Source organism: Sarcophilus harrisii, chromosome 2 (genome assembly GCF_902635505.1).
Source record: "Sarcophilus harrisii chromosome 2, mSarHar1.11, whole genome shotgun sequence".
Lineage (NCBI taxonomy): Eukaryota > Metazoa > Chordata > Mammalia > Dasyuromorphia > Dasyuridae > Sarcophilus > Sarcophilus harrisii.
The window spans coordinates 330284642-330297742 of NC_045427.1; the positions used below are offsets into that span (position 1 = coordinate 330284642).

General features: G+C 33.1%; 1 protein-coding gene across 1 annotated transcript in view; it reads left to right on the plus strand.

Moving 5' to 3' along the window:
* The window catches only part of STYX (serine/threonine/tyrosine interacting protein), a 49720-nt gene that overhangs the window by 31767 nt on the left and 4852 nt on the right, over positions 1 to 13101 (plus strand). Inside the window, exons 5-10 of the mRNA XM_031952839.1 lie at positions 2592 to 2652; positions 6233 to 6269; positions 6789 to 6828; positions 6910 to 6960; positions 8318 to 8390; positions 11924 to 12017. Of these exons, the coding sequence (XP_031808699.1) occupies positions 2592 to 2652; positions 6233 to 6269; positions 6789 to 6828; positions 6910 to 6960; positions 8318 to 8390; positions 11924 to 12017 (356 nt within the window). The remainder of the gene's footprint in view (positions 1 to 2591; positions 2653 to 6232; positions 6270 to 6788; positions 6829 to 6909; positions 6961 to 8317; positions 8391 to 11923; positions 12018 to 13101) is intronic.

Sequence of the window (13101 nt, forward strand, 5' to 3'; positions counted from 1 at the left end):
AAATCTAATATGAAAGATGTATGGTCTAGAAACATTCTTTAAATAATCCTCTTTAAAAAGTTTTTTAAATTAAATTTACTTCCCTATCTCCTCCATTTAACAAGTCTTTGTTTTTCTTCTTGTCAACTCTTCCCTTCATTAAGTCTTTGTAACAAATATATAGAATCAAGCTAAAGTAACTCCCATATTAGTCATGTCTCCCCCCCCAAAAAAAAAAAAAAAAAAAAAACAAGTCTCAGTCTGAACCCTGAGGTCATTACCTCTTTACTACCTCTGGGTAGTAAGTATAATCACAGGCCCGCTGGTATTGTGACTAGTTACATTGATCTCAGTTTTTAAGTTTTTCAAAGTTTGTTTATTTTTATAGCTAGATAAGTTATTCTTGGTTATATGCCTGTATATTTTTATCTTTGGGAATATCATATTTCAAGCTTTCTGATCCTTTGCAGTTGTGATTGCTAAGTCTTAATGTGATGCTAACTGTGGCACCTTGACACCTGAATTCTTTTTTTTCTGGCTATTTTGCATTGTTTTTTCCTTGATCTAGATGTATTTGAGCTCCTGGAATTTTCATTATAGGGTTTCGTTTCAGGAGGTTCTGACTGGTGAATTCTTTCTGTTTTTGCTTTGCTTTTTGACTAAAAGATACCTGGGCAGTTCTCTTTCACAGTTTCTTGAAAAAAGGTAATCAGGCTTTCTTTTCTTTATTTATTTATTTTTTTTCCTTTCCTCTAAGTGCCTCTAGCTGGTTCAATCTTACTCATCAATTTGTTTTCCAGGTCAGTTGTTTTTGATACAAAATACCTTTTATTTCCTCTTCTTTTAAAAGTATTTTGGCTTTATTTTAATATTTCTTCTTTTCTCATAGTCATTAACTTATCAGCTTGGTCTATTCAAATTTTCAAGCACTTTTGTTTGTTTGTTTGTTTGTTTGGCTTAGAGTTTGTACTGCTTCTGCTAAATTATTAATCTTTGCAAGTCTTTTCCAACTTTTTTTTTTCTCAGTCTTTTCCTTTAGGGTTTCCATTTAGAATATCATTTTCAAAGTTTTCACTTTTTGAAACTTTAAAAATCTTTCCTTTTTTACAAGCAGTATTTTATTTTTTTTCCTAGTTATATGTAAAGATAGTTTTCAGTATTCACTTTTTTGTAGATTTTGAGTTATAAATTGTTTTCCCTCTTTCTACCCCGCCAAGAGAGCAAATAATCTGATATAGATTATATATGTTCTTGCTTCATTTCTTCCTGAAATTCTAGTTGAAATTGTTCCCAAGCTTTTTTGAGACTTTGAAAATATTTTGAAGTCATCAAAAGTTAGGGTTTGTATATTGGACATTCCTGGTATCATAATGGCTATTTATGATGGGATTTTTTTTTTTTCACCCCTTCTAACCAAATCTAAGCTTTATGTTAGGGTCTGGCACTGCATACTTCTGGAGAAAATGTCTGGGCCTTGTCTGGCCCTCTTTTGTATTTATATAGATTCTCCTGCTTTCTTTAGTGCTGTGTCACATTAAATAATATTTAAATAATTAATAGTTGATCATTTTCATTAAAATAAAAAGGGAAGCCTTGAAGGCTCAGGCTAGTTTTTTCATTGTGCCTAAAGTGATCTGATCTAGGGCAAAATCTGATTACTAATTTTCCGATTTGAGTTTTGCAAGCTAACTTGTTTGGACCTAAGTACCATCATTGTGGACTTGCCCCTGGAACTCCAATAGACTCATGCTCTCAATGACCCCCGCCATTGCAAGCTACCTGGAAGACTATAGAACTTGAGAGAGCCAGAATTGCTGGTTACTTCTTGATCTGAGCTCTCTCCCATGGTTATTCTCTTGTTTCAGATTTCAGACTAGACTGGCAGCTGTTTTTGAAACTTTTCTGTGCTTTCTTGTTTCTGAATTTTCATCTTGCTCAGTCTATAACCTGATGCTGCAAACAGTTACTTCCCTTAAACTACCACCCTTAGTCTCCGTCTCTAGGATTAAGCAACAGTGCTGCCTTGCTGCCTGAATTTTTTTATACCTCCCATCCCTGCTGTACCTTTTCTTGCCCTATATCTATCGCCCTAGGTTCCAGTTCAATTTCTATTCTAGAAGGCTCTGATGGGTGTCCTGGCTAGAATTCTTCCCCAGTGACCTTCTCTCCCCCCCCCCCCCCAATCTGCCTATAATGACCTAGGCTGGAAAATTTAACTACTGTTTTTTTTTTTTTAATCTCCTAGTCAAGGATTCGTCTGGTGCATATTCTAGGATCTTGCAAAAACAATTATGATGGAGAACTGGGCTGTATTGCATCTTTCAATTTGCCTACGATAATTAACCTCCATGTATCATTTGACTTTTCCTTCTATAAAATGGGAATGATTGTTTTATCATGTGCTTGTACATATTAAAAGAATACTTTGAGAATATTTATGAAGCAACATGAGATATAATATGAATACTGAGTATTAATTCTATTCCTCTGCTAAATTTTGCTTTCTTTCAATATAATTTATAGTTAAGCTTTCATTAATAAGTTCATTATAACTGCTTCTTGTTCTGTTGCATAAAGATAATTTAATTCTAAATTGTTTGTTTTACTTTCAGGTATTTGGTACTGGATATTGCAGATAATCCAATTGAAAATATAATACGTTTTTTCCCAATGGTATGTATCACAATTGAAGCTCTGCAATATTTCTGCCTTTTTAGCACAATCCAGTAATAACTCCTATTTCTGTAATGTTTTAGTGGATAGTACCTATTTCATACTTTCCTTGAATATTTAAATTATACTAGTTATTAAAATATATTGGTGCATGTATGAACATTATTTAGGCACTACTTTACATTTAGTTTATACTCAAGAAAACCAAGGGAATACTGTGGTTTTCTTTTTATGATTTTTAATTGGGTTAATTAGTCATCAATATCAGACTCTTCCTCTGTGCTATGGATGATGCTAGGCTATCAAAAAAAAAAAAATAAGAAACATTCCTTCTTCTGAAGGACCTTGTATTTTGTCATATTGGACTTAGAAACTCATTGTTGTAATATTCCTTCTTCCAGGATAGACTTTGCTCCAGTTTAGCTTGGAACATTACTGATTGTGGGAAATCCTTGATTATATTGCCAATTGCTGAGTAGTTTTCTCCATCAATCACATTGACTTGAAAAATATCCTTTTTATGGGAGTTATAACATAATCATATGTTAACAGCACAGGACCCCACCTGGTAGTACAGTTTGATTGTTTTTAGAATTGGTTTAATTAAATAAGCACATCTAAATAATAGTTCATTCTTGGATCTGAATCCAAGTTATATGACAACTCTGGAAGGAAGAATCCTGCTATGTGCCCCATGTATCTGTACTAAGCATTGTACTTTTTGACATTTTTATCTATGACTTGAATGAAAACATAACTGATATGTTTATCAAAAATGAAGATGACACAGATCCAGAGGTCTCAATAGATCTTAATATAGGTTAGATGATATATTTATAATTAAGTACATAAAATATTCATCTCTGCTCCTTTCCTCTCACTCTCTTAATTCTCTGCAGTCTGACTTACAGGCTCTTTTTTGGAGAGAACTGAAATTCTCTCTCCAAAGTTGTTAGTGATTTAACTGCTAAACCTAATGATTTTTTCTTAATCCTCATACTTCTTGTACTTTCTACATCTTTTGACACAAACTGTCTTCTCCACTAGAATATAATTTCCTTGAGAGCAGAGAGTATTTTTATCTTTCTTTGTCTTCCCAACACTTAGCACAATGCATGATCATCAGTGCTTGTTTTCTGATGGTTTATTGATGGAGTCACAGGACAAAGCATATATATATATAGGAGTTGAATATCTTTAATGTTATTGCAAATTTAAGTAATGTCTATGGGTTTATTTTGTTATATTAATATTTTCCCAGAGGCTGAGAGCTTTTCATTTTGTAGTTTATTTCTATAGTTCTGAGAGGACTAGTTATGTCTCAGGCTATCATTGTACCTCAGTAAAAGCAGATTACACCTTAGAATACCTCTGCAGTATGTATGGACAGAGTCATTTTAAATCTCAACCTCTTAGGGGCAACACTATGCCCATACTAAAAAATAGCTTTTCCCTAATGCCAAACAATGGTAGTATTCACACTGAAGAAGCATCTGGGAATATTTTTAACATCTTCCTTACTGCCACCTGTTACCTCATTGATTCATTCTGTGAAAACGGTATCATATGAAAGTTTTCATGAGGAAATTAATGTAGCATTCAGGTAATGCTTTGAAATACTCTAACATTAAATATGTAGCTTTTTATGTTCTTTGTTTATAAACATTATAGAGGACTTGGAAAACTGGGATTTCAAACTGGGTTAGTTTTGTCATCTGGTTTCATATAAAGGCACTGCAAACCCTGCTACCAGGGGTGCCAAGATTAGTAAATTGCTCGGTCTTGCAGTGGGCAAAAGTTGATAGGATAGCTAGATTTAAATATAGAACTATATGTTGAGCCTTTGGAATAGAGGCTCACCAGACTGTGTACCCCAGGTTGGAAATAGAGCATAGGTAGTTCTAGTTTGGGTGAGCAGGGGAGACTTGCTTTAAAAAAATAATAACAATAGGGCTGTAAGGGGCAGCTAAGTGGTGCAGTGGATAGAGCATCAGCCCTGAAGTCAGAAGGACCTGAGTTCAAATTTGATCTCAGACACTGTTAAGTGTGTTAATTTCTTAACTGTGTGATCCTGGGCAAATCACTTAACCCCAATTGCCTTAGCATTAAAAAAAAAAAAAAAATAGGATTGTAATCTGATGACAGTGTTGAAACATTCTTAAATGCTGGAATAAATTCTCCATATCATCTTAGCCCAGATATTTAAGATGGTCACATCTAATGAAGAAATAATAACTGGAAAACAGAAGAGTAGGTACCATTATGCTATATAAATCATACATGTTTTGAATGGTATTCCTGAATCAGAGAACATCAGTAGCACTGGTAAGACTGACTTCAGGAGAGCGGGAAAATCTAGAAAGAGGGCTGCAACCTTTAATTAACTCATTTATATCAGATATGGTATACTTCCTATATTTCTATGCCCCCTTTCATGTTTCACTCTATGAAAAATTCACAAATGAATACAAAGCAAATTGTCTTCAAGAGCTTGAGGGACTTCTACTGGGTCATACCTGTTCAGCTGTATCTGCTACATTGTCCACAGTTAAATGCAACATGTCATAATTTTTTATAATGATATTGTCCTATTCAGAAGCAAATATATTTTGTTTAGTCTAATACACTGCACTTAATCGAAGGCCTGGCACGTAAAGTAGGCACTTATACTTATTAGCTAACTGACCATACTATTTAATGAGGAACAATAGCATAGTGGATAGAATATTGGCTTTGGAGACAAGAAGACCTTAACTCATGTACCACTTAAGACATAGTGACTCTGTGACTCTGAATAAATCTCTGAACCTCTCTATAAAGTTCTTCAGGCAATTACTATAAGTTACAGATAAGATTTCAGTCTTCATTGATAGAGGAAGTTTCATCATACAGGATACTGTCAAAGATCATTAATCCTTGTCCTTATATCATTTTACAAGATACAACATAGTCTACACTTAGATTTTGCCTTTGAAAAACTAAGTAAAATTCACCTATGTGTTTCCTGCTAAGAATATAGATTGCATACCAATGAATTTTATGTAATTTTTATCTATGTTCTCCCACAAGTTCCACCAAACATGCTTTGGAGCCACCCTCACTTTTCCATGACATTGCAAGGATTCCAATTAAGCACAGAAACTCTCCTTTGACCAGCCCCTTGTTTTGTCCTTTGACTAACCCATCATTTTTATTTGTATATTTCTTTGATGATTTTTTTACTCTACATGAGTTTCTTTGTTTTCAGTGATCAGAAAAGTTCATGTAACTATGATTCATTCCCTAGGGATTCTGGATATATTTGATGATTTTATTTTTAAACTATTTAAAATAAGTCTTTTATGGATAGTCTTTTGGGAACACTATCATTTACTAGTTGTTTTGTTGGTAGAATTTAACTTAAGTGAACAAAATTAGCCTTCATCAGTTACTTAAAAAGTCATTGTTAAGTTGTTTGAAAATTTTAAAAACCCAAATTCTGTAACTTTTTTATTTTTAAAATATGCATATTCTTTAACTATTTTTATTATACATGACTTATTTTTTGTAGATCTTAATTGTTTTCTTGTTTTATCTTCAGACTAAAGAATTTATTGATGGAAGTTTACAAACAGGAGGTAAATCTTATTTTCTTAGTTAATTTTTAATTATCAGTGCAAGGGTTCAAAGCATTTTTTAAAACATCTGAATTTCTTGACTACTGATTTAGCATACAAGACATAGCAAGTTTATTACTATTTTTACAATGGAGATTTTTCAGTGTAGAATATTCTTGTTTTTAATTATCTTCATAGAATTTTGTTGTATCCACTTTAATTTTTGATGCCCAAAGTTTAGTGCTTCATTATCACGGTTTAATTATAATATTATGCACAGAAAATACTGATTTGATTTGAAAAAAAAGTTCCTCATGGGGGTTCCTAACTATTAATAAAGTCACATGTTTAGCATTTTAAAAAAATTCCAACTGTAGTATGTAAATTTATACAAAATATCATGAGTTGAAGAGGCTTTTCAATTCTTAAATAAAATCTTTTAAAAAGTATGTGTTTAGGATTATCTTTATGAAATGATTTAGTATATTTTAGTTGATGATACAAATATGTCTACTAGAATTTAAAATTCTTATTTTTCAGGAAAAGTTCTTGTCCATGGAAATGCAGGAATTTCCAGAAGGTTTGAGTATGCCCTTTGTATAAAGTATTTAATTCATGAGTAATTTTGATTGGTTATACTAAAAGTATTTTTCTTTTTCAGTGCTGCCTTAGTTATTGCATACATTATGGAAACATTTGGAGTGAAATATAGGTAAGAAAATGTTCCACAGCCTAGCTAATTTAGTCTTGGTAGCAAAAGAGGTACTTTGGAATAATATTGACTGGGTAAGACAATAATATTGACATTGATCACCTATCTGCATTAGACTTTGTAGTCAGCTTCCTTGACACAGGAATAAGATAGTTTGCTTGGAGAACTTTTCATGTTTAAATGCCACTTAAATTTGCATCAAAAAGAGATTAAAAAAAAAAAACACATGGAAGGCTCTTTATATGCCACACCAATACTGAACAGATCCAATTTAAAAAAAAAAAAAAAAAATTGGTGAGCTAATGTTTTGCTTTTGATACTTTTAAAAGGCTGGTTGTATTTTGTCTTTCTGTGACTTAGGATTGAAAAGTATAGCTTCTGTTTAAATTTAAACTAGCTGATTTTTTCACCCAAGAAAATATATATATATATATATATATATATATATATATATATATATATATATATATATATGTATATGTATATGTATATATGTATATATATAATTTTTTTTTTTCCCCTGAGGCATTTGGGGTTGTGACTTGCCTGGGTCACACATCTAGGAAGTGTTAAGTGTCTGAGATCAGATTTGAACTCAGGTCCTCCTGATTTCAGGGCTGGTGCTCTATCCACTACACCACCTAGCTGCCCCTATAATTTTCCTTTTTTAAAAAAAAATTTATTCTGTGCTTGACAAACATCAAGGAGTGATTCATTTTATCTACAAAACCACAAATTTCTGCAATGTAGCTCTTGGCTTTTACTTTTTAAGTATAGAATAAATTCACCATGTAACTATTAAAGCCTCCCTGCTTGTCTATGATTCCTTCTGGCTTTCTTTTCACATTTTTTTGGATACCTATTCAATAACCCTACCCTTTTCCACTCTCTACCCTCAAAAAAGGAGAGAAATCCTTGTAGCAAATATTGTCAAACAAAATGCATTTAAACATTGGATATGTCCCAATTATCATTCAGCTCATGATAAATTTTCAGTCTTCTACCTAGATAGAAACATGATAAACAAAAACTGGTCTTAAAAATAATCATTAGTGTGGAAAGTTTCTTCTTAACAGTCCTATGAAAGAGATATATAAAGTGAATTAATCTTGTTTTACAGATGAGAGAACTAAGGCTCAGAGAGGTTGAGTAAGTGATGGTATTTGATGGTACATAGCTAATAATTGTTGCAGTTGAATTTTAACTCAGATTCTGCTTGATACCATGTCCCTTGATTTTTCTGCCTCTCAGCAATGATACTTTTTATTTTATAAAGCAGTATTTCTGGAAGAACTATGTATTCATGATATTTAATGATACATCTTTTTTAGTTTTTTATTTTGTTTTGTTTTTTAAGGGAGGCATTTACATATGTTCAAGAAAGAAGATTCTGTATTAATCCAAATGCTGGATTTGTCCATCAGCTTCAGGTAACTCTTCTCACTCCTTTTATTCTTCATTAGGCTTAATTAGGTAAAGTTGCCAAAATTATGGTAGCCATAGCTTGAGTGCTATATTTGATTAGTCTCTGAAGAACTGTAGTATCTTACTAAATTACTATACCGGATTATTATAGTATCTCTCCTAGTATACTATGATAGATGTAGACTATAGACAGGAATATAGACAGACAAGATACAGAACAAATTCAATGCTGGAATCAAAGATTATAATTATAAATAGAAACTGTTTTTATGTTCTTATATACATGATGTTTAACACCATATCTGACACATATTAAGGATTTAATAAATGTTTTCTTTCTAGCTAAATAGCACATATACTTGTTAATTGATTAATGATTTGATGTCAGCTTAGCAAGAGGTTTCCAAGAGATATATGCTGGTTAACATATTAATAAGCATAGTTGGCATATTCATTCCAAATATGACAGATGACAATAAGCTAGGAAAGGATGGGATATTGAATTGTGTTATTATATACTCTCAGAGACAGTTAAAGCTGGGGATTTGCAAGCTTTCAGTGCTGCCAGAAGTGTCTGATCCAGAGAAGTCTGATTGGTGCCCTGTTCTGAGCTCTGCAGATTCCTGACTTGTGTTTGGGTCTGAGCTATCAGCTTGCCCCTGGATAGATTATCAGAAGACTTCTGCTAGAGTCAGTCACTATTAGCCACTGGAAAGCTCTGCAGGTTTAGAAAGATAGAAATGCAGATTCCTCTTTGGTCTAGAAGCTCACAGATGGAACAAAAATCTCACTATACTCTTGGGGTTACAGCTACAAAGCTTATGCTTGCTTTTAAAACTTGTCTCTTTTTCAGTACATAGCCTAGTGTCCACAAATGCTCCACATTGGAATACCCTCCTTATATTGCAGGTCCTCTCTTCAGTCTGTCCTGGATCTAGTAGTGAGTGATAGCTTCCAGTTGAGATCATTTTCTGCATTTTTTACAATTATGTCCTTTTTGTGCTGGATTCAGGACCTTTTCTTGCACTGGTTCACAGCTTGAATGAACGTTGAACATAAAAATACAGGCTTTCTTAGCTAGACTTTTCCCTGTATTTACTCATTTTGTTTTCTCCCTTTGCTAATGATTATGATTTTTTTCTCTTGCTTTTTGATTAAGAATTGGTCTGGGGAGCACCAGCCCTGAAGTCATAAGGACCCGAGTTAAAATCTGGTCTCAGACACTTCACATTTCCTAATTGTGTGACCCTGGGCAAGTCACTTAACTTCAATTGCCCTCGGAGCGGGGAGGGGGGAAAAGTCTGGCACAAAATCTTCTAGTTATTAAAATTTTCTAGTACATTAGAATTCAGCTGTGTATTTTTCGTACCCAAATTCTGATATTGCCAGGGTAAAGTTTATACTACAAATCTATCTGGCCATAAAACAGAATTTCAAATGTTGTCTTTCAAAATCAACATTGTTTTAATGCTCCAGCTCATAGTTTTTACTTCCTAATCAGCAGCAGGTTAGTTCATTTCTATGAATACAACCTATCCTAAACTGCCATTTTAGATCAAGGATACTATGAGAATCTATACTTTCTCCTTAAACTTTTTGGCTTAACTTCATTACTCAGTTAACCATCTCTTAATTGCTAAATTTGATTATCTTTTCTTAGTCTTCACCATTCTTGCTCTTTCTACTGCACTTGATGCTGTTACTTACACTCTTCTCCTCATATATTTTCTTTCCCCTGGGTTTTCTGTTATACTCATACAAGACCCCTCATTTTTGGTTTCCAACTTAATTTTCTAACTTTCCAAAAATGGATCTGGGCTCTCTTTTCTTTTTATGTTCTTATGCTCATTGGCTCCCATTGGGTCAGCCAAATTGTACTACTTCTTTTTGTTTCTCATTTATAAAATTTATTTCCTTATTCTGCCCCATTGCCTAGAATGCACTCCCTCCTCTACACTATCTCAAAGAATTTCTCTTTTCCATTCAATTTCAAGCATCACCTTCTACATACAAAGTCTTTTTTGGATCCTCTCTTTTTCATATATTTGTGTGTGTGTGTGTGTGTGTGTGTGTGTGTGTGTGTGTGTATGTATGTGTGTGATTGTTTTCTTGGTAATTTTTTTCTTTGTATTCCCAGAGCTCAGTACATGTTAAATATTCAATAAATTTTTGTTAATTGATGAGAAAGTAAAATGGGTAAATCAGTAAAATTGGCAGTGTTACCATTTTTTTGACTGATGCACTCTTAATGCTTTTAAGTGAAAGATTTCAAGAGTAAACTTAAGGTAGTTAATGGCACTGCCAAAGTTGAAATTCAAATATTAAGGTTCAAATATCTTGTACCTTTCCTCCCTAAACCTTTTAGTCTTTCTCTCCCTCGAAACATCACCAATATATCCTACCCTGGATTCTCAAACTGAATGTCCTGCAAACATCTCAAATTCAGTGTATCCCAAACCAAATCCATTATCTTTCCAACCAAACCCACCCCCCTTCCAAACTTCCTTATTTTCATCCATTCTTCTCACTTTTTCATGCCATGTCTAATCATTTGCCAAATCTTGATACCTCCACATCGGTTGAATCCAATTATTCTCCATTCACAGAGGAACTGGCAACCATCACCTTCTTTCAGATCTCAGAACCTCTTGCCTAACTATTGCAATAACCATCTACTTGGTCTCCTAATTTGAATCCTTACCCTTCCCTTCAGAGCTAAAAAAGTGATTTTCCTAAATGTAGGTTTCTAGCTCTAAAAAATACTCTTCTGCCATTTAAAGCTCTTCACAACATAGCCCTGCATATTTTTTTTTTCCTACCCTTTACACATCACTTCATTTATTCCACAGTTCAGTCATGGAGACCTACTTCCTGTTCCTCATGCACAGTATTTCATTTTTTGTCTTTATGCTTTTTGTACTTGCAGTCCTTAATGCCTTGTAATTAATTCCTGGCTCTCTTTATCCTCGGTTTAAGCACTATTCTCTGTATAAGGCCTTTCCTTTAATTAAGTGTTTTAATTAATTAAACCAAGGCTAATTGGTACCATTTTGTATGGCCCTAGATTTTTGTGTCGCCATAGCACTTCATAGAGTTTCTGGCTGATTGCGAAGCTAGTGTTGATTTTTGTCTATCAGTTGTGCCATATCAATTTGATAGCATCTAATTAGTGTATCACAGAATTTCATTTGATCCTTTTAAGGATCCAATGAAAAAGATAGGACAGTTATTATCCCCATTTTAGATTTAATCTTCAGTTCTTAAACTTATATAACCAGCTACCTGGAAATGGAGAATACTAGAACTTAGAATTAGAACTTAGCTCTTTTACCTCCTTACTGTGCTGATCACTAGCTCATACTACGTCCTATTTGTTGTCACTGAATAATTAACTAATGTGATGCTATTTGCAAGTCTGTTTTTTAATAACTATAAATTACAGTCAGATGCCTCATTTTAGATAGTACTCATTTTATGGTTTGCTATTGTAAGCTTGAGAATTTATTGTGTACATTTACAATAATTTTTTTAAAAATAGGAATATGAAGCCATTTATCTAGCAAAATTAACAATACAGATGATGTCACCACTGCAACTGGAAAGATCGTTATCTGTTCAGTCTGGTACTACAGGTGAGAATTTTCTTTTAAGCTCACAGGGAAGATGATATAAACTAGTATTGTTTTTGTTCACCTGAACTAACACTAAACAGTTTCAAATTTCAGGTGGGGAAAAGTTTCATTTGGACCTGCCAAAATATTCATTAGTGAGTCATCATGAAAATAATGCATTTAAGGTGGACATCAGAACTAATATTTTCCTGCCTTTTGGTGTCATGCTTTATATTAAAGAGTTGATGGGGGAAAAAGGTTGTAAATCCTTTTTTTTAATTTCACGGATTCTTTTGGCCATCCCTACCTTTGAATATACAAAAGAATTTATTACAAGGAAATCAATTATATTGAAAGTTATCACAAAAAATTAATGGACCCAAAGTTAAGAGCACTTGAAAATCTCTTATGACATAATTCCATTAAAATTTTCCTAAAATACATTTCTGTTCTACAGATGGCACAGTATGATGAATGTGAATTAAGTAATATCTGCCAAACTATCATTCTGCTAGGCTATTAAATTTATTCTCCAATGACTTATTTTCACTTGATGTAATTGGAGAAAAAAGTGATATAATAAAGGGATAGCCATATAATTTGCCTCTTTACATGCTGGGACAGTGACCAAGGTGTGCAGTTGTGGATATTTGCATTGGTGGAGAAGGTTCTTGTGCCAATTAAAAAATCAATTTTGATCACATCTTTTTCCTTGTGTTATTTTCTTTCCATATAGCACTAGTTTGTGGTTAAAATATTTAAGGATTTGGGGAGATTTGTCAGGTGGAAGTTAAACCTTGATTTTCATCTTAGTGAGGAAACTACCAGTGCAGATTGGGCAACTACCCTGCATCTTAAAGGCTGGCTTTCTATACATGTAATTACTTTTTTCTCTTTACAAAATTCCCATTTTATTGATGAGAAAATTTAATGAGTAAACAAGTATACGTAATTAATAATAGAATCAGCTCTAGCATTCAGGTCTTTTGACTTCTGGTGCAATTATACCACTTGGCAAAAAGAAATTGAATATTAGAAAATAGAAATAAAAAAGTCCATCTGGAAAAAAGAATGTTTTCTATGAAAAATCAATCTTTTTTTTTAA